The 22,233-nt window shown below is 38.3% G+C and overlaps 1 protein-coding gene across 2 annotated transcripts in view; it reads left to right on the forward strand.

Moving 5' to 3' along the window:
• Positions 1–377: 377 nt before the first annotated feature.
• The window catches only part of LOC117995506 (proton-coupled amino acid transporter-like protein CG1139), a 40,543-nt gene continuing 18,687 nt past the window's right edge, over positions 378–22,233 (forward strand). For both annotated transcript variants that reach the window (XM_034983512.2, XM_034983513.2), the window contains exons 1-2: positions 378–521; positions 19,678–19,749. In XM_034983512.2, the coding sequence (XP_034839403.1) occupies positions 19,682–19,749 (68 nt within the window). In that variant the 5' untranslated portion in view covers positions 378–521; positions 19,678–19,681. The remainder of the gene's footprint in view (positions 522–19,677; positions 19,750–22,233) is intronic.

Raw genomic sequence — 22,233 nt, forward strand, 5'->3', positions numbered from 1 at the left:
AATAGACTTTAAACTTTGACGTAAGATTTTTTACACCTTTATTACCTGTTATCTTCCAAAGCCACCATGTTCCAAACTTCATAGTCGCTGATCGTTCTTCCCTGTGCTGGGGACAATACGTAGAAAAACTTTCAGGTTTTATAAAATAACGAAGGTCTGGCACACGCTGGCTCTCTCCAACAACTCAAACCTCGGAAAATAGCAAGTTTTTCGCTCTACTGTAAAATTGCAAAATTTGACTTACGCGGTGTTAGAGCTTAAACGTCGGTTTTCCTTTATCAACTCGTAAGTGTTTTCAACAGTATAATTGAAACGGTAGGTATAAGTATTACTTGTCCTTGTGTGGAAAATCTTGTCAGCATCAGTATCTTGTGGCAGACGTGCGCGCACCTTGCCCTGCAGATCAGTTCACTGCGAACGCGCGCGACAGACGCGCTTGTGACTACAGCCTACATCGAGCCGAACTTCACGAAGGATATATTTAATATTATCAATCAACTGTTATAAATTATTATATTAATGTGAGTCTTTTTAAATTTTCCTTTTTTACTTATGCTATATTGCCTAGCGAATTTATTATACCTATTTTATTTACATAACGTGTTTTATAAAGCTCTAATTATATTATATTTTTCATGTTTCTAATATTAGGTATTTACGCGATCTTATCGCGTATCTATGTATTTAGCATAAAATGAAATGTTCTGCAAAGATTTAACAAAACATACATGATGTGACTGATTCATATTAGGATTTACAAAAATAACTTGGAAAATAGATAAATAAATAGAAATTCATTTCAAGCAACAAAGCCTCATAGTTTATTAAAAAAGACAAAACTATAATAAAATTATTTGAAACTTTACTACATGGTTTCTGCCCCAGCTGAACCTTTGCAGCAGCGGTATACATAACAGCACTCGAACCTGCTGGCTATAATCCTAAGGACTCTGTTACTTGGCACCTGCGGGGTGATTCGCTAACTCAATGTCTAACATTAGATAGCCACCAAGCTTATTTGATATTGGTTGGTTCTTCATTGCTGCTTCATTGAGTGATAACAAAATAAATTTTCTCAGGAAACCTTCAATGGTTTGAAAATAAATGTCAAATGAGCTCGTTGACGTTGAGTTAGTGAATCAGTAAGCAGGTCTGAATCAACTTCTAACTTGCGGTGCACATCCGTGTTGCGAAAAGTATGGGACAACTCCAACAGAGTCCTGAAGGTATTTGCTGAGAGATTCCGCCCGCCCGTTTCCGATTCTAGGGAGCCTTCAAATCTTAGACTGAAATAAAGTTATTTAAGTAAGAGCCAGATTGATCCCGCTAAACATTAGCAATTCAACAAGTTTATAGTAGCTACCTAAGATTTATTTTTGTAAGATTACAGAAATATTTCTCGTTTCTCTCGCAGATTTTCAATTCGTTTTCTTAATGGGCACAAAATTGTATTTACTGTAGATTTATGAATATTCGCTAAGAATTTGATGTTGTTTGGTGTTTGTACCCGTACAGATGGATAAAAAAATTGTTCTTATACTTACTAATTTTGTAGCTATCTACGTAGATCTACTAGGGCAACTAAATCTAGGCTGTCGTAGGTTCGAAGCCAGATCAGACCAGATGTCCTCGTGGATTTTGAACATTTCTTTTTGATATCACTACCCATATTATAGATGCGAAAGTATGTTTGTTTGTTGATTTATTGGTTTGTCCTTCAACCACGTTGCAACAGAGCAATTTATCAATGTGATTGTTAGCATAGATAATTTTATAGCTGTTAATGACCTGGAGACTCACGGGCTTTTTTATACTGAAAAATCAAAGAATTCTTCCGGGATTTGTCAAAACCTAAACTCACGCTGAGTCGCGGGTATCAGCTACCTAGTTCAAAATAATGTGTAACTCGCATTGCGGCGAAGGAAGACATGGCAAGGAATCCTGCCTACGGTATTGATCGTTAATAAGGTATTAAGTATCGGAAGAAATCCTGATTTGACTAAATTTAAATTTGAATTAATTATGTACACTAATTCAAAAGCTAAGGCTCTGACAGATGGACGGACACGTGCAAATTCACTTAAATAGACTCGCAGATCTTCGCTCGGTTCATAAAAGGAAGATTGATTGACTGACTTATTTCTCAAATCCCTGGGTCTAGGAGCTTGAGATTTTGTTACTAGAACCCCTAAGACAGGATTTGCAGAAATTCCACCCGAACGAGCCGGGACGGATCAGCAGCTAGTGGTGGTGTGCTATTTTTATTTTATAAATATCAACTTACCTAACTACTTAGTGGTAGGTACGTAGATATAGATGTTTAGAAAAGATACAAATTATACCTAACTAGCTGATGCCCGCGACTTCGTCCGCGTGGATTTAGGTTCTTAAAAATCCTGTGGGAGCTCTTCAATTTTCCGGGATAAAAAGTAGCCTATGTCCTTCCCCGGGATGCAAACTATCACTGTACCAAACCTCGTCCAATTCGGTCGGTCAGTCGAAAGCCTAGCAGACAGACAGACAGACACAATTTCGCCTTTATAATATTAGTAAGGATGTGATGAATCGATGTTATGTGTAAATAGTTATTACTGTCAGAATTTCACAAATAACATCCTTATATTGTATAAATTTTCCAAACCGATTTAATTTATCCATTTATCAGTATTTCATTCGATTATTTCAAAAAACTGGTAAAAAGTGGTTATTCATACAACCACGCCAGTTTTAAGCATACCAAATTAACATATATAAATAATTTGTATTGTAATAAGACTTCTTCGCATCCCATTAATTATTATTATATACCAAGATATATCTCTATGATATGTCTCACTGCCACCGTGAAGTAGGTAGGTATTTACAAAAGTGTTTTATGGTATGTAGATTGCAAGTTTACGCACAAAACTGTACCGAAGTACAAAATTTTTTTAGACGTGTTAGGCAATTTTGGATGGGCAAAAACTTTAATGTCTCGTCACCGACATGCTAATGCTAAATAATACTCAGTGCCCGGAGTTAAAAAGTTTAAATACTAAACTAATGTGAATGATTTTAATTTACAAATAATGATTTTTTTATATATAAACTAGCTTATGCTCGCGACTTCGTCCGCGTGGACTACAAAATTTCAAACCCCTATTTAACCCCCTTAGGAGTTGAATTTTCAAAAATCCTTTCTTAGCGGATGCCTACGTCATAATAGCTATCTGCATGCCAAATTTCAGCCCGATCCGTCCAGTAGTTTGAGCTGTGCGTTGATAGATCAGTCAGTCAGTCAGTCAGTCAGTCAGTCAGTCAGTCAGTCAGTCAGTCACCTTCTCCTTTTATATATTTAGATTAATTTGAAAATCCAAACAAACTGTTATTTCCGATGTGATTCGCTAACTCAGTGATCTGAACGATAGCCCCCGTGCTCATTTGAAGGTTTTTTACCATTTTTCTACGAAAAATTATATTAATATCGGCAGTAACATAGAACCAACCAATGTCAAATGAGTTTCATGGCTATTATAATCAGAAGTCCGCACTCCCCACTGAGTGCCAATTTTTTCAAAAAAACTTCTGCAATGCTGGCGTTTGAAGAGAGAGTCATTTACAAAGCTATGTATATCCTAACTAGGAATTGAATTGAAGGGCAACTATTGCTTACTAATCATTGCATCCAATGCGGATATACGTCCAACGAAAATGAGAATCTTGTATTCATCCTCAGCATAATAACTAGATGTGTAAATAGCCTAGACTCTAATATAGATGGGTAATAAGTTACTTGTCACGCGCGAGACGCCTGCTATAGATTAACCTGTTATTTTCTTGACATTATTTAGATTTTCCATACGAATATTAATCGTAAGATTTTCCTCATACGAGCCACATATTAGGTGCCAGTTTCTGATCGTGATTTTTTGATATAAGCAACATCATAGAGATACCCTATCAGTTATCACCAACGACATGTGACATGTCTTCCCACCCTCCTCTTACTATACATTAGACCTTGGAGTCTACTACTTTACTCATTCGCCACAGAGTAGTTACTCGTCAAGACAGGTCCAATCAATATCAAAAATCAAGTGGGTTCCTTTTTCTCTAAAAATACGGAACTCTAAAAACTACCATATCTCATCCTTTACCAACAGGTGAGATCGCTATCAAGAGCTAACTAGTGGAATAAAAAAAGTACCATTTTCCAAGATGAAAAACCCTCAAACATATTTTCATTAAATATAGCAAAGAACCATCTGGATTAAACTTCGATTAAACACTCCTTTGAATAAAACAACCGCATTGAAATCGGCCCATCTTTTGCGCTACGATGCCACAGTGAGATAGACATTACAAAAAGTGGTCAATTTTTTGATCGGCGGAATTAAAAAATAAAGTAAGCAGTAAGTGTAATGTAACTTAATTTATTATTACTTTGTAACTACAATTTTTGTACATGAAAAATAAAAATAAATAAATAAAATAATTAAGAATACTTACTACTACTACTTACTTGGAAAGTAAATTTTTGTTGGTGTAATCATGTTAAGTATTTTAATGTTTTTCAGTCACAATTTCGTGCTCATAATTTCATTTATACAGATGTACAAATATTGTTATTGTAATAAAGCCAAGACATACGTAAATGGTAATACAAAGAACTACATAAAAATTCATTGTTTATGATCTCATTGTGTTAAAAAACTACGTGCCAAATTACTCGCGGTAGTAGGTCTGGTGCACCGTTCAGGCACCCTCTACTACAGGTACAGCCTCATTAACGTGGTAACTGTACTAACTGCCTAGGTCTCGTCATCATCATGATCAACCCGTCGCCGGCTCACTACAGAGAACGGATCTCCTCTCAGAGTGAGAAGGGTTTTGGCCATAGTCTACCACGCTGACCATGTGCGGATTGGTAGACTTCACACATCTTTGAGAACATTATGGAGAACTCTCAGGCATGCAGGTGTCCTTCACTGTTAAAGTAAGATATTTAATTACTTAAAACGCACGTAACTCCGAAAAGTTAGAGGTGCGTGCCCGGGATCCAACCACCTACCTCCGACTAGAAGGCGGACGTCCAACTCCTAACCACTAGGCTATCACAGAATTGGTCTAGTAGTTAGCAATTTCCCTGGTTGGGCCATAAATAGGTAGGTAGAGGTACGTATTAGATTTTTTAAGGTACCTATAGGTTAAAAAAAATCGATACTATCCCGGAGTTAGGATGTGATTTAGTAAACTAAAGATATGGTCGGAAACACAAATCTTTATTTTTTATGTGTTGTAACCACAAATTCAGTTTTAGGATTTTTTCCTTTACTTTGCTATAAGACATTGCTACATGCCAAATTTCATGATTCAAGGTCAGCGGGAAATACCCTATAAGTTTTAACTGTTTCATACAGCAACGAAGTTAGATTATACAAGTATGGGTTTCTTTTTGCCTTTTGAGGTACGGAACCCCCAAAATGAATGTATCTCTGTTTGTTTGTCCCTTATGCCGATCATAGTCGTCCAATTGATATGCATGCTGATGCCCGCGATAAGTGAATTTTGGTTTTTAAAAATCCCGTGTAAACTCTTTGATGTTCCGGGATAAAAAGTAGCCTTTGTCACTCTTTAGGTGTTTAACTATACCCATGCAAAAACACGTCAATCCGTCGCTCCGTTGCGACGTGATTAAAGGACAAATCAACAAACCTTTAAACAAAACCAAAAAAAATAACAATGTTGGCATTATTAAAAACTGTATTTTTATAATTTTCATTGCTTTGCTGCTACACACAGAAAATACAAGTGAGCTAACCACCCGCGCTAGTTAATTCATGCTAGTACGCCTGTTCCGTATCCTCGCCATGCGGGCCAAAAATTCCAGCGCCGTTATGGACGGGCCGGCCCTGTGCCTGAGCAACGAAACGGAATACGTGCGTGCCCATTTTAATAAAATTTAAAGCTAGCCTTATACAATTACCACAATACCCTCGTAGCTTTAGTTTTAAGTTTGCGTAATAATTATCACCACTATTTCTTAGAAATCCAACATCTGACCATCAAAAAGAATAATTTATAACCTATTTTGAATAAATCATTTGATTTCGAATATAAAGAGAAACACAATAGGCTGACGCCTTTGAACTGAAAACCAGCGCTGTATGTTTTTGTACTTGTGCAAGACATATGGCATTTATGCTATGCACGCTTTTTTCGGTTTGTGCCACATATGACATAGTTTATTCCGGCGCTTCTTCTACTAGAGGTCTTGTGACTTTACTATTCAAGTATTAGAGGCGCCGAGATAACCTAACTAGGTCTAACTGGTAAAGTGTGGTACAGCTTTAAAAAATAAACGTTTTCTTTCTTTCTTTCTTTCTTTGATCTCGTGGTAAATGATGACCACGACGACACTTCACGGCCAACTACTTAGGTCAGTTCAGGTCGTTATTACGTCCCGCACTTACTACTGTACTAGCTGAAGCTGTGATAGTCTGGTGGTTAGGATGTTCGCCTTCTAAACGGAGATCGGGGGTTCAATCCCGGGTACGCACCTCTAACTTTTCAGAGCTATGTGCGTTTTAAGTAATTAAATATCACTTGCTTTAACAGTGAAGGACACCTGCATGCCTGAGAGTTCTCCATAATGTTCTCAAAGGTGTGTAATGTCTGCCAATCCGCCCATGGCCAGCGTGGTAGGCTATGGCCAAAATCCTTGCACTGTCTATAGTCAGTTTCGGCGAGCCCCTGAATGTAAGGATACTGGCTGCATTTCCGCATTGAACAGCCAGGCTAATCCTTTGCGCAAAAATGAACCAGACTTTCTGTCAGCAGATGAGGCAGTTAACCACAGTGAAACTTGTCCTAAGAATTGATCAAGTCCTGGTTCTCCATGACAAACTGAAAAAAATGTAGCCCTCGACAAGAGAGGTTCCAACTTCCGCCACCTACCGGTTTCAGCCATTTCAGTTTAGCGACTTTATTGCAATATTTTTAAGTGGCTCGGAGTCTAGCCTTGGTCAATACTAAGTCTAATTTTTTGGATCCATTTTCCTTGTCATCCGTATACTTCCTGATTTTTTTTTCCTTATAATAAGTTATAATGTAGGCACAGACACAGACACCACGTTGCCCTTGCCCCTCGCGATTACCTAACTGTACCGTTCAAATGGCTATCCGCACGCTACAACTGCATATATACCTACCTAACAGGTAACGAGTTTATGGTAACCGCATGGTATGGTATCGGAAAGGATTTTTAAAAAATATTAATTGGTACTTTACTTCATTAAGATCAACCCATCGCCGAGAACGGGTTTGCTCTCAGAAATGATGTAGTCCCAGCTGGCCAAGTGTGGATGGGCAGACTTCACACGCCTTTGTGAACATTATGAAGAACTCTCAGGCATGCAGGTTTTCTCACAAAGTTTTCCTTCACCGCTAAAGTCAGTGATATCATTTAATTGTATGAAACACATAAAATTTCCATGCGTACCCTGGACCAAACCTTTGACATTCCGATTGCGAAGGCGGTCGTGTTTTTGGCTCTCAGCTATCACGGCTTTTTTACTTTTGGTACCCACTTCGAGCAGATCTTATATAGATAGATCTGTCACACGTACAGGCGACCTCCGTGGCGGCCGGAGCGGCGGCTGCCGGCTACTAAGGCAGAAAGGGCCAAGAGGCGCAAATATGAGAATATAGAAAATAGTTTCATATTTGTGCCTTTTGGGATGGAAACCATGGTTTCGTGGTGCGAGCATGCTAGATCCTTAGGACCTTTCATCCCGTCTCGCGGAATCCACGGGGGACCGGAGGGCTGGCAGCTACCTCGGTCAGCATATTAGTCTGGCCATTCAACGAGGTAACGCTGCCAACGTTCTGGGCACCCTGCCTCGTTGCGGTGGTTTAGATGATATTTTCGATCTGTAATTTTTATGTTCAATTGTTTAGATTCGTTTTCTTTCAATAAATAATGCATATAAATGATTTAATCTCCGTAGTTAGCAGCAAGCAAAACAGTGAACATAGAGCAGTAAACTTTGAAGATAATATGCGGCCTTGACGGTAACCTCTCTTTACACAGAGCTACAAAATCGCAATTGTCGTAATACACCGTAGGTAACAATGCGTAAAATTATGTTTTACGTACGCTACTATAATTATTACTTCTAAAATGCTCATCGTTGGTAAAAATCCATTTAAATATGGTCTAAGTGTCATATATTCACCAGTAGCTGATGCCCGCGACTTTGTCCGCGTGGAATTAGGTTTTTTAATAATCCCGTGGGAACTCTGATTTTCTAGGATAAAAGTAGCCTATGTCACTCTCCAGGTCCAGGTCATCTATACCCATGCAAAAAATCACGTCATACGTTGCACTGTTGCGACGTTATTGAAGGACAAACCAATAAACCAACATAAACGTTACGAATCGTCGCTACAATCAATCATGAGAAAGAGTTGGATTCGCACACGCAGGGTTCCGTGCTATATACAGGACTATATACTTTTTTTAAATTGTGACATAAAATGACCGCCATGTAGGTCATTTTGAAATTTTTATTATTGACTTTTTAATAGAAAATATTAAAATAAAAACTTTAGCTAGCCTTATCTAGTTACTATACAAATCATGCCCGCGTGGAATCGTGCCAAGAATACAGCCAGGCTGATCCGTTGCGCAAAAAATGAGCCCTTCAGTCCAGATGGGACTATTGATCGCGGTGAAATATTTTATTACTTGTGGTTATAGCGACTATAGAAATACACAATCTGTGAAAATTTCAACTCCTACCTATTACGGTTTATGAGATACAGCTCGCTGACAGACAGATGGACGGGCGGATGGACAGCGCAGCGGAGGCTTAGTAGTAAGGGTCCCTTAGTTGGTTAGCACCCTTCGGGTACGGATCCCTAAAAACATGACGCAAACATGAGTGCATTAGTTGCTTCCCCCTATGTCCCTCTCGTAGAACTATTTCCACGCAGAAAATCCCGTCGATCCATTGCGGTGTGATTGACATACAAAAATATTATGCAACTTTCACATATTATGGGTTTGCTCACGCAGTCTATACGAATATTGCTATTTTTCTAATGTAAAGATTAGGTAGGTAAGTGAAAACAGATAAAAACTTATCATACTTAAATGCGGTTGGTACCTAATTATTCACTCAGGATTATTATTATTCTTCTTGCAAAATATAATTATTTTGCAGTAATAACTATAAACAATTAGCATTTTGACTGAAATAAGTACCCGATTGGTTATTGCATTCTTAGAATGAAAATCTTAAGGAAAATTTGATTTTAACTATATTATTATTAAGACTCCATCTATAGCCTAGTCTTTATAAGCCTAGGAGACGTAAAAGTTTTAAATTTGGAGCAAATATTTCGTGAGTAGCCTGTAGCCTGTAGAGTGCACTAAAAATATGCCTCAATTATAGCTCAACGGTTAAGGAGCGGACTGAATTCCGAAATGTCGGCTGTTCAAACCCCATACGTTGCACTATTGTCGTACCCACTGCTAGCACAAGCTTTTTGCTTATTGAAGAGGAAACGGAATATTAGTTACTAGCGACCCGCCCCAGCTTCGCATGGGTGCAATGTAGATACCAATGTGTTATGTGTTGTCAGTGAGGAGATTATAGGCGCCGCGGCACAGCCTAGCCGCCTACGTCTCGATTTGTTGCGCGTTAATTTTAATTTTACGATAATTCATATTATTTTAATTTTGTGATATCTCGTAAGATATTATTCTAAATTAAATAATGTAAAGGGCAATTTTGGTCTTAATTGAATATTACAGATGATCAACTATTTTATTTTGATAAGAATCAATAGTATGTCAGTAAAAACACCTTCGAAATTAAGGCTTTGTCAGATCACATTTGAAAACGATAAAATCGATTATTGTGAGCCACCCTTAAAAGATACATGTATGCTATTGCAGATTTTATTGTAGAACTTTTTAAGAGAAACATTTTCACCATACATTGTTTTTGTGTAACTTTGACCATTTATGCAGCGCACGCCTCGGAAACTCGCAAATAAGAGGATTTTTTCCGACCTAATTCACATTATTTCAATTTCCCTAAGGATCTCTAATTTTTTGAGAACTAAACTATATCTATAAACCTTTCTCTTGAATCACTCTATCTATTGGTGAAAACCGCATTAAAATCCGTTGCGTAGTTTAAAAGGTCTACGCGTTCATACATACATACATACATACATACAGAAAGCGGGAGGCGACTTTATTTTATACTATGTAGAGATTATTAAAAAGGCTAATATTCTTTTTTTAAATTGAGAAATTCCAATGGAATTTTTATAACATCTAAATCGCGGTTTAGGGTCGCATTAATTGAGTTACGGAAAAGTCGCGAGAAACAGCTCTGATAATGATAATAAAACGATTAGTAAGTAATATTACCTAACAATGTAGGTACTAAAGAAATTTAAAGGCTAGATAATATTTAGAGCTGCAATCCTACAAACAGGTACCTACCTAGTACCATCAATCATCATGATAATCAACCCATCGCCGGCTCACTACAGAGCACGCGTCTCCTCTCAGAGTGAGAAGGGTTTTGGCCACAGTCTACCACGCTGGCAGTGTGCGGATTGCCAGACTCCACACATCTTTGAGAAAATTATGGAGAACACTCAGGCATTTCCTCACGTTTATAAATATGTCACACATTAACTTTTGTCTATGGAATAGGCAAGATCATCCGTGCGAAGCCGGGGTGGGTGAACTAGTCATATGATATTCTGTGAAATAGGTTAGTGGGCTTAGTAGTTTACGTATGCATGAAAAATACTTCTTTTCCACTGATAATAATACGTAGATACACATAGTGGGTTGTTATCATATTATTTCGAAATAACAGATGTGTTGATAAAAACAATTGTAATCTCATCTTTGTTGAGACGTTGTTGGTTTTTGTTTTAGATTAAATACTTAGACGGGGGGCACACGATGCGCTGCGGCGCCGCACCGCAAAGATTTTACCGTATCAGGCGCCGGAGCGCATCGTGTGAAATGCCACAGATATTTCTATGTGACGACAGCGACACCGCGCCGCTTCGGGCGTCGCACCGCCGCAACGCATCGTGTGCCCCCGCCCTTAGGTAGTTAGGTACTTTAGCCTTTATAATTATTTTCGTCTAAATAAAGAATATTCATATTATAAGGCTTATGCCCGTGACTTCATCCGCGTGGAATACACTTTCAAAAGAATATGTACAGAGCCCTAAAAGAGCCAGGCCTGACTCGCACTTGACCGATTTTATTGAAATAGTAACAGTTAGGTTTGAGGACCTTTGACGTAGTGGCAAGCACTATGGTCTTATAAATTCCGGTTCCGGGTTCGATTCCTGGCAAAGGCAATTTGGGTTATATTTTCTAAATTGTCTCTGATCTGGTCTGGTGGGAGGTTTCAGCCGTGGCTAATTATCACCCTACCAGCAAAGCCGTGCCATCAAGCAGTTTAGCGTTACGGTACGATGCGGTGTAGAAGCCGATCAAAGGTACGGATTTAATTTAGGTACCCCTTCCGAGTTGGCCCGCTTCCGCCTTCCATCTTAGACTGCATCATCACTATATCAGGTGAAATAGCAGTCAAGGGCTAGCTTGTATCAGAATAAAAAAGAAAAAGGTAAACCTACTACTAAGGAAAAAAAACAATCATTCTCAAGAACAAATGTGAAATATGCAGTCAGGTAGATAGGTACATAATTAATAGTTCTCTGCGGCGCGGGCGATATAAATCAATTTCTGCTTCAATGTCGAGGAATTTAATTAAGTTGAGTAAATGATTTTATTGATTCAATTCAATTTCATGTTTCGTCACTTGTGAATGTTGGAATGTAGTTAACGTATAATCACGTTTTACTTAGGAACTTGACCAAATAACATAATCATCAGTATCCAGTAAATGCGAAAGTGTTTGTTTGTTGGTTTTTTAGTTTGTTCTTCAATCATATCGCAACGGTGCAACGGATTGACGTGATTTTTTGCAAGGGTATAGATAAATACCTGGAGAGTGACATAGGCTACTTTTTATACCAGAAAACCAAAGAGTTCCAACGGGATTTTTAAAAAACCTAATTTGACGCGGATGAAGTCGCGGGCATCAGCTAGTATTAAGTATATAGTCATCGAATCCAAATCAAAAACTGCTGGCAAGAAACTTGGCATCTTCAACAAAGTCAAACAGCTGTACTTCACGCCGAAACAGCGTCTTATCTTGTACCTAGCTAAAGTTCGATCGTACATAGAGTACTGCAGCCATTTATGGGAAGGCTCTGCCAAGTATCAGCTTGATGCATTGGATTCGGTGGACTGTCACGCTAGAACACACATTGGTGACGAAGCGAATTCAATTCTAAACTTCAAAGTTTGGAACATCGGCGCAAAGTTGCCTGTCTGTTGGTATTCTACAGGATATACTTTAGAGAGTGTGCCCAAGAACTTTTTGACCGGGTTCCTCCTTCACCTACTATCGTACCGCAAGGCATCACCAAGGATTGCACCTTTTGCACGGTGCACCACGAAGCCATTTGTCTCCTCATTTCTAATTTAAATATCGGTAGGATTTGGAACGCCCTCCCAGCATCAGTTTTCTCCTCATGTTATAAAAAATAATATGGGTACCTTCAAGTTAAGAGCAAGCGCGCTCCATCTTAGGATGCAACGTCACCTGCCAACTGGTCTGATCGAAGCCAAGCGCTACTCTATAAATTAAAAAAAGTTACCACAAAGACTCCTGTGGCCACTGCACCGTCGCGTGGCGTACTCCTGTACTTACAATACTTACATGGAACTAAGAATCAGCTTGGTTTAGGTTATCTTTGGTACAATAGAACATTGACGACAATGTGTGATGCGAGTCACGGAGTTGTTCTCTCAATTAACAGGTGCGTATTTTGGTTCATGGCACATTAACTTTTCCAAGTGTGTAAATATGACGTGTATGCCAGGTGTTTTCAGAATAGCCGTGCGATTGAAGCGCTTAGTAATTTTTTAACTATAATAGGCAAGTACATCGATAAATAATTATTATTTAACAATGTACATTATTATCTCTATGAATAAATAAATAAATAAATAAGATGCTGACCGCAAATCTCCAAAACAGCTGAACCGATTTCGCTAATTATTTTTTTAAGTACTAGGATAGTTCTTACGGAAAGAAAAATTTAAAAAAAATTAAATGGACTGTTAGGCGGTACGAATTTTTTACGCATAGTTTTTGAATTATCGTTCAAAATGTCGAAAAAATGCGACTGTAGCACGGAACCCTCGGTGCGCGAGCCTGACTTGCACTTGGCCGGTTTTTTCGTGATAAAAAGTTGCCTATGTCACTCTCCAAGACTACATAGCTATAACTATCCATGCAAAAATTGGTCCTTTGCTCAGTTGGACAAACCAACACACTTTCGGATAATTAATATATTTTATGATGTGGATAGTGATAATATGCCGCATTATCATTAACAACCTATCGCTGTCTCACTACTGAGACGGGTTTTCTTTTAGATTGAAATGGGTTTTATCATAGTCCTGCACCGTGGCCAAGTGCGGATTGGCAGACTTCAGACATCTTTATCATCTTAAATATTATGTTTCGATATAGGAAAAGGATGCAAATTTCACTGCCTCCTCTCATTTTTACGCATTACAACAACGGTTTCGGTTACGAAAATTTACTCCTTAAATGCTGGTCCAAGATCCCAGTGCCGCCAGACGTTTCTTATTTTCTGAGGAACAAAATATTTGGGATAGAGTAGTGTAGCGTGATTTTTAACATACGTATATAATGTAACACTCCAACTTGATCTATATGATGTGGTAAATTAAAACTACCTGACTATTCATAAGCACTTGTAAAAAGTTTACTTGAATAAAACATATTCTATTCTATTCTATAAATTGTCCGTTCGCAAAAGCTACTGGCGGTCTTGGGATCTTGCTCTATATAGTGCGTTGTCAACCTACGGAATTAGGAAGGCAGGTATAATTTACACAATTATTGTTATCATACTGTGACCTTCTTACGCAACTCAACCAGACAAAATTTTAGAAATGACACGCAGGAGACGTTCTTTTTGGGTTCCGTACCTAAAGGGTAAAAACGGAGCTTAATTAATGTCACTCTGATGTCCGTCTGTCACCAGTCACAGGTTTCTACTTTTCTAGGCTCTAGCTCGCAGACGAAATGAGTTACAAACTTGAAACTTTAGCACTTATTTGGTGTAGAACGTTGACCCAAAACCAAATATTGAATTAAAAATTAAATTAAATTGTTTTTCTGGGGGGCTCCACACACGAAAAAGGAGCTGGAAATTTTTTTTCAGGGTTCCGCACCTCAAAAGGAAAAACGGAACCCTTATAGGATCACATTGTTGTCTGTCTGTCTGTCGGTCTGTCAAGAAACCTACAGGGTACTTCTCGTTGACCTAGAATCATGATATTTGGCAGTTAGGTATGTCTTACAGCAGACATTAAAGGAAAAATCTGAAAACCGTGAATTTGTGGTCACATCATACAAAATAAATTAAGTTGTGGTCATGAACTAATAATAATTAGTATTTTCAATTTTCGAAGTAAGATAATGTTGAAAAAATACGACTGTAGTACGGAACCGTCGTTGCGCGAGCCTGACTCGCACTTGGCCGGTTTTTCTTCTCACCCTAGCATGTGTGGTATCATTATTAGAACTCTTTGAGTAGAGTACAACAACAAACAACAAATACTGCAAACAACGATTTATAAAATAGTTTGTCAGCCTAACACTTTACACTATTCTTCTGACGAAAACAAACGAACATTTTTGGGTGTTTCTTACATGGTTTATTACGATGTTTTAACTCAGAAAAGAAATATTTCATAGGTGAATCCAAAATATAATGTTCATAATTATGTACAGAACTCTAAAAGAGTGAGGTCCAACTCGCACTTGGCCGGGTTTTATTGTAGTTTACGCGCAGTCGCAACATTAGAGCGGGCAGCGGATTTAATGACGGAAATGACCACTTACTGCGGCCAGAGAGCCGTGCCATCGTCTAATGAGCTAATGCGAACGTCTGCCACACTGCAGATAATACGCTATTCAACTTAATTGAGATTTTCCAGCTTTTAGGTGAGTAAACAAGCATAATAATGGTTTAAACCTCCTCCAATTTTCTACAAGTTCTGATTCGACCCTCGCCATTTTACTATCGGATGCGAGGCATTCTGCACCTCTACGTCTTAGTTAAAAATACGACTACGATTATGCCTATTGGCAACTAAGTAGTCTATAAGTAGTATTATAGTAGTAAGTAGTAACTTAAATCCACGCGGACGAAGTCACGTGGGCATCATTTAGTCTATCTAGTATATCTAGTCTTTTTTTTTTTTTTTTAATAATTATCCGATTGAAGTATTCTTGCTTTTGTCAATAAATTCTTGCCTCCATCATGCTTAGCAGCTGTGGTGTGTCACTTAGCTGTATAAATTTTATAAATTTATAAATTTTATAAATGCGAAAGTGTGTCTGTTTTTAGGGTTCCGTAGCCAAATGTCAAAAAACGGAACCCTTATAGATTCGTTCTAGACAGACAGACAGACGTCCGTCTGTCCGTCTGTGGCTGTGACATACCGATGGACAGACGTCCGTCTGTCTGTCCATCGGTATGTCACAGCCACTTTTTCCGAAACTATAAGAGCTATACTGTTGGAACTTGGTAAACTGTGAACCGCTTTAAGATTTTTAAACCAACCGCCGAGTTTCTTGCTGGTTCTTCTCGGTAGGAATGGCATTCCGAACCAGTGGTAGATGCATCCGACGATTCGAAAGCGATTTTGAAAGGTTACTTGAATGAAAAATATTTATTTATTTATTTAAACAAAAATAGGAAAAAAAACAATAAATTTTGGGGGTTCCCCATACTTAGAACTGAAACTCAAAATTTTTTTTCATTGAACCCACACGTCTATGGATAGGCCTTCAAAAATGATATTGAGGTTTCTAAACTGAATAGTTTGCGCGAGAGACACCTTCCAAAGTGGTAAAATGTGTGTCCCCTCCCCTGTAACTTCTAAAAATATAAGAGAATGATATAACTAAAAAAAATATATTATGATGTACCTACATTACCACGCAAACGTCCACCGAAAATTGGTTTGAACGAGATCTACTTAAGTAGTTTTTGATTTATCGTGCAAAATGTCGATAAAATACGATTGTAGTATGGAACCCTCAGTGCGCGAGTCTGATTCGCACTTGGCCGGTTTTTTGTCTGTCTGTCTGCTATCTTTTCACGGTCCATCCGTTTTTGATGAAATTGGATAATGCGTTAGATTACACCCGTGGCACGGACCGCTACTTTTTATCCCGCAAAATATATATTACACACAAGATGAATAAATACGTTTTCTTTCCGTCTTTCAAAATAACACGTTTCGTCGGGAAAACGAAATTACAGAAGCGCATAATCTGGTTAACCGATTTTGACGATTTTTAGGGTTCCGTACCTCAAAAGGCAAAACGGAACCCTTATAGGATCACTTTGTTGTCTGTCTGTCTGTCAAAAAACCTACAGGGTACTTCCCGTTGACCTAGAATCATGAAATTTGGTAGGTAGGTAGATCTTATAGCTGACATTCGGGAAAAACTCTGAAAACCGTGAATTAATAATTAGTATTTTCAATTTGATAACTATATCAAGTAGGCTATCATATGAAAGGTACATTCCTGTACATTCTAAAACAGATTTTTATTTATTTTTATGCGTTATAGTTTTGAATTATCGTGCAAAATGTCGAAAAATTACGACTGTAAAACGGAACCCTCGTTGCGCGAGCCTGACTCGCACTTGGCCGGTTTTTTTTTACAGAAGTAGCTTACGTCCTTTAGATGGACATAGGCTTTTCTTTTCGAAAAAGTTATCACGGAAATCCGGAAAATTGACTTAATTCAGAACAGAATTAGGCCACATCTCGGGGCTGACGTAGACATACTATAGCTATTAGGTATATGATATATCGTAGACCTCCGTTCTTGAAAATTCAACCCCTGAAGGCAGGTAAATTGAAATTTTTATCAGTGTGTTTTAGCGTTCTAAAATTCGATTGAAAATAAAGGATTACGTACGTGTTTTATAATTTATGGAAATTCTACTCCTAAGGGGGTTTTAATGAAGTTCATCAATTCTCAAGCTTTATCCATGAAAATTGAAACTTTGAGCAATTGGCAGTCTCCTAACCTAAATTCTTTTCACCTGACATCAGGTTTATTTTATTTATTAGAGGGGACGTAAGCCGGCGGTCCCTTCTTCCAAAAATTGGTGCGTATCTCCAGTTGAGTGTGATGACCCAACCTCAGTGCAATGGAAGGGCATCACTGTGCCTACAAATTACTACTATACCACAAAATCACATGAATAGACATTCTATACCTTAAAGCTAGACAATATCATGACTCGATGTACAGTACCAGTGGCGCTATCTAGTTTGAGTATGAAAAATTATATACTTAGAACATAATAATATGAAGTTCTCTCTCTGAAGTCTGAATGGATGTTTTGTAAGTTTGTTTTTCCTTCACGCCACAACGACTGAAGTTTGAATCGATCTGGCTGAAATTTGGAATGGAGATAGCTTATAACCCAACATAGGCAACTTTTAGGGTTCCGTACATCAAAGGAAAAACGGAACCCTTATAGAATCACTTTGTTGTCTGTCTGTCTGTCTGTCTGACTGTCTGTCTGTCTGTCTGTCTGTCTGTCTGTCTTTCTGTCTGTCTGTCAAGAAACCTACAGGGTACTTCCCATTGACCTAGAATCATGAAATTAGGCAGGTAGGTAGGTCTTATAGCAGACATTCGGGGAAAAATCTGAAAACCGTGAATTTGTGATTACATCACGCAAAATAAATTAAATTGTGGTCATAAACTAATAAGTAATAAGGATTTTAAATTTTCAGAGTAAGATAACTATATCAAGTGGTATCATATGAAAGGTGTGCATTCTAACCTGTGCATTCTAAAACAGATTTTTATTTATTTTTATGCATAATAGTTTTTAATTCATCGTGCAAAAAGTCGAAAAAATACGACTGTAGTACGGAACCATCGTTGCACGAGCCTGACTTGCACTTGGCCGGTTTTTTATCTTGGAAAAGATTTCCCGCGGGATTCAAAAGAACCTATATCCACGCAGGTCGTGGCCATAAAGTCGTGGGCATCACCACATAGTGAATCAATTCAGTGATTTTCATATAAGTCAATGCATAAAAGAAATTAATAATAATAAAACAGCTTCGCGTTGGTGTGGTTGTAGTTAGGTAGAAGATAGTAACATCATAATTTTTCGTATCTAGTTAAAAATAATATTTTTACACATGACTATGACACGTGAAACGTGTTTCCAGATTTATTGTTTGCCGGATTCGTAATGTTTACTCTAATAATAAACACGTCAGTAGACCAAGCACGATCAATGCGATATAATATCTCTCTCGCAGTCTGTATCATCATCATCATGATCAACCCATCACCGGCTCACTACAGAGCACAGGTCTCCTCTCAGAGTGCGAAGGGTTTTTGGCCATAGTTTACCACGCTGATTGGCAGACTTCACACACCTTTGAGAACATTATGGAGAACTCTCAGGCATGCAGGTTTCCTCACGATGTTTTCCTTCACTGTTAAAGCAAGTGATATTTTAATTACTTAAAAACGCACATAACTCCGAAAAGTTAGAGGTGCGTGCCCGGGATCGAACCCCGACCTCCGATTGGACGGCGGACGTCCTAACCACTAGGCTACCACAGCTTCTGTATACCTAATGCCAATTACATACTGCGTAAGGGGCGCCTACCGGTGAAGATGGAAGGAGAAGGCTTTTTGCTGACTAAATTCTAAAGGTTAGGTTTCGAGAATGTATTATGAGCCTGGGGCCAGATCTTGTAGAGTATACTGAAAAATAGGTATGATACCTCAAAATAGCGTTTCAAAATAACATTTTCATAAACTTATTTTGTTTTAAGCATGATTTTATGTTCTTTAAACAATACTTACTGGTTTTTTCCAATCGTGGTCTACTCGCTAGTCGCTATGCTGTAAATATTTGTTTTGATTTTCGCAGAAACTCTAAATTTACTTTATCTTTTAGGTATGATCTAACAAACTATTGTGTACTAGCTTATGCTCGTGTACTACACAAGTTTCAAACCCCTATTTCACCCCCTTACGGGTTGAATTTTTAAAAATCCTTTCTTAGCGGATGCCTACGTCATAAATAACTACCTGCATGCCAAATTTCAGCCCGATCCGTCCTGTAGTTTGAGCTGTGCGTTGATAGATCACTCAGTCACCTTTTCCTTTTATATATTTAGATTAGAGTAAAATTTTACTCTAATCAGGTAGATACTCTACCAGGTAGAGTATCAACCTGTAACAACTTTAAATTGTGTAATAGCCCGTACAAAAAGACTTCTCTTACGCCATTTTAACTCTATGGGTCAACTGTCATCTCAAAACTACGGTTCAACTTTAAAATAAGGACAAAAATCGTACTTTTGACATGAAATTTCAAACATAAAGTTGAAATGGCGTAAGAGAAGTCTTTTTTACGCATTATGTCTACGGGTTCCTATAGTACTCAATAAATATTTTATTATATCTTTTTTTCCAGAAAAATGAAGACCAAGGAGAAGATTGGTATTAGCCACATCAGCGGTAGCACCGTCACCATCGACAATGACAGGTAGGACCTACATACTCTTTACAACTCTTTGTATAGTCCGTAAAAACTGACGCCTCACGCGCCATTTTAACTTTATGTGGCAATTGTTTCGTCAAAAGTATAGTGCGCGACAGGTCGAGATGGCAATCGGGGTGTAAGGCGGGGTGACGCACCACACACCCGCACGTCACACGCGCTATCCCGCACTAGGTTCTGTGAAATTCCTAGCGAAATCGGGAACTACACTATCACCGCATCGTTAACTACATAATCTTAAAATAGAATCTACATGGGTTCCAAACGCGCCCTAACAACAAACTCATCTTTAGTCCATGAACCTTTGACCTGACCATGACCGCGGAGCAATAAAATAATGGTCAATACCAAAGGTGAGTGGCTTCACAGTAAGTGGTTTTCAATGGCAGCTTGATGGCAGCAGTCTCAATGGCAAGTGAGTGCAGTAGCCAGTTATAAGAGCTGAATACATAATTACTATTGTAGTAGACTGTAGGCTCTATATAGACGTAGCAAGATGAAGCGTTTTAAATCACATGCTTTATATTCATTAGATCAATTAATTATGGTTGATTAATATTGCTTTCGCAACAGATGATTCGACCACAGATTATATCGGGGATAGAACCTCTGACCTCCCTCAAAGAAGGTGGACGTACTAACCACTAGGCTATTAGGACATTTTAGAAAACTCAAAATATAAAAAAACAGGCCAAGTGCGAGTCAGGCTCGCGCAATGAGGGTTCCGTACTACAGTCGTATTTTTTCGACATTCTGCACGATAATTCAGAAACTATGATGCATAAAAATAAATAAAAATCTGTTTTAGAATGTACAGGTGAAGACCTTTCATATCCCCACTTGTTATAGTCACTCATTTCGAAAGTTGAAAATACTAATTATTAGTTCATGACCACAATTTAATTTTTTGTGTGTGATCTAACCCTAAATTCACGGTTTTCAGATTTTTCCCCAAATGTCAGCTATAAGATCTAACTACCTGCCAAATTTCATGATTCTAGGTCAACGGGAAGTATCCTGTAGGTTTCTTGACAGACAGACAGACAGACAACAAAACCGATAGGATTTGAACTTGCGCTGGAAAACGTAATAAAAAAAATATAAGTACTTATTCCTAGTATAGATTTTCAAAATGCCTTCGAGCCTCGAGAACTCATTGTGTTTCCGGCATAGGTTTCCGGGATACATTGCAGGGAGAACTATTCGCTGTCTCAAAACGTCGCTGGCTGATTTGCAAAACTTATTTAAAAATTCGCCAAAAGCAAAATCTGAAATTCGTTTTGAATCCGTGAAAATACGGATTTTGACGACCTCCCTGGCGCATTGGTAAGCGCTGTGGTCTTGTTTGTGGGAGGTCCCGGGTTCGATTCCCGGCAGGGGTTTGGAATTTATTAACTTCTAAATTTCTAGTCTGGACTGGTGGGCGGCTTCGGTCGTGGCTAGTTATAACCCTGCCTAAGCCGTACAGCCAAGCGATTTAGTGTTGAAGTACGAGCATAGAAACCAAAGGGTATGTGGTTTAATGAAAACTGCCATACCCCTTCCAGGTTAGCCTGCATCCATCTTAGATTGCATCATCACTTTCCACCAGGTGAGATAACAGTCAAGAGCTTGTATCTGAATTAAAAAAATACATTTCCGTACTTATCCCGAATAGTGTGGCTAGTTTTTGCTATATTATATGTCGAATCATCGTAAATGCCCGGACTTTTATGAATCCCTAGCTTATGCTCGCAGCTTCGTCCGCGTGGACTTAACATAATTTAAACCCCTATTTTACCCCCTTAGGGATTGAATTTTCAAAAATCCTTTCTTAGCGGATATCTACGCCATTTATTCTTAATCTATTCTGTTAAAATAGTTTTAATTATAATTTTAAGTAATCTCTTTTGGCCTTCTGTTATACCTAGATTTAAATTTAATTAATAATTATGTATTTACACTGTTGATTACTTTCAAATAAACAAAACATAAATAAAAAAATAGCTCTCTGCGCGCCAAATTCTAGCCCGATCCGTCCAGTAGTTCGAGATGTGCGTTGATAGATCAGGCAGTCAGCTTTTCCTTTTATACAAATAGATAGATTTACCGAATCCCTATAGTGGAGCCTAGCTGTACCAAACTTGCCATAGGTGTTGAAACTATTTCTATAGCGCGCTGCGTGTTGTTTCTGTTTATTCGTTTTTCATCGGAAGCAGATTGTGACGATGTACGTACTTAAGGTACAATAAACGACCTTGTGACCAAAGAGCGCTCTCTTCCTTCCTTTACTTTGAGGACAAGATACGTACTTATTATGATAAACCTACTTGTATTTTGTACGTGTCTTTACCTAGTGGCTAACACGTCCGCCTCCTATTCGGAAGGTCGGGGGTTTGATCCCGGGCCTCGAACTTTTCGGAGCTAGATACTAGATAGCTAGAGCTGAGAGTTCTTCATAATGTTCTCAAAAGGTGTGTGAAATCTGCC

Source organism: Maniola hyperantus, chromosome Z (genome assembly GCF_902806685.2).
Source record: "Maniola hyperantus chromosome Z, iAphHyp1.2, whole genome shotgun sequence".
In the NCBI taxonomy this organism is placed as follows: domain Eukaryota; kingdom Metazoa; phylum Arthropoda; class Insecta; order Lepidoptera; family Nymphalidae; genus Maniola; species Maniola hyperantus.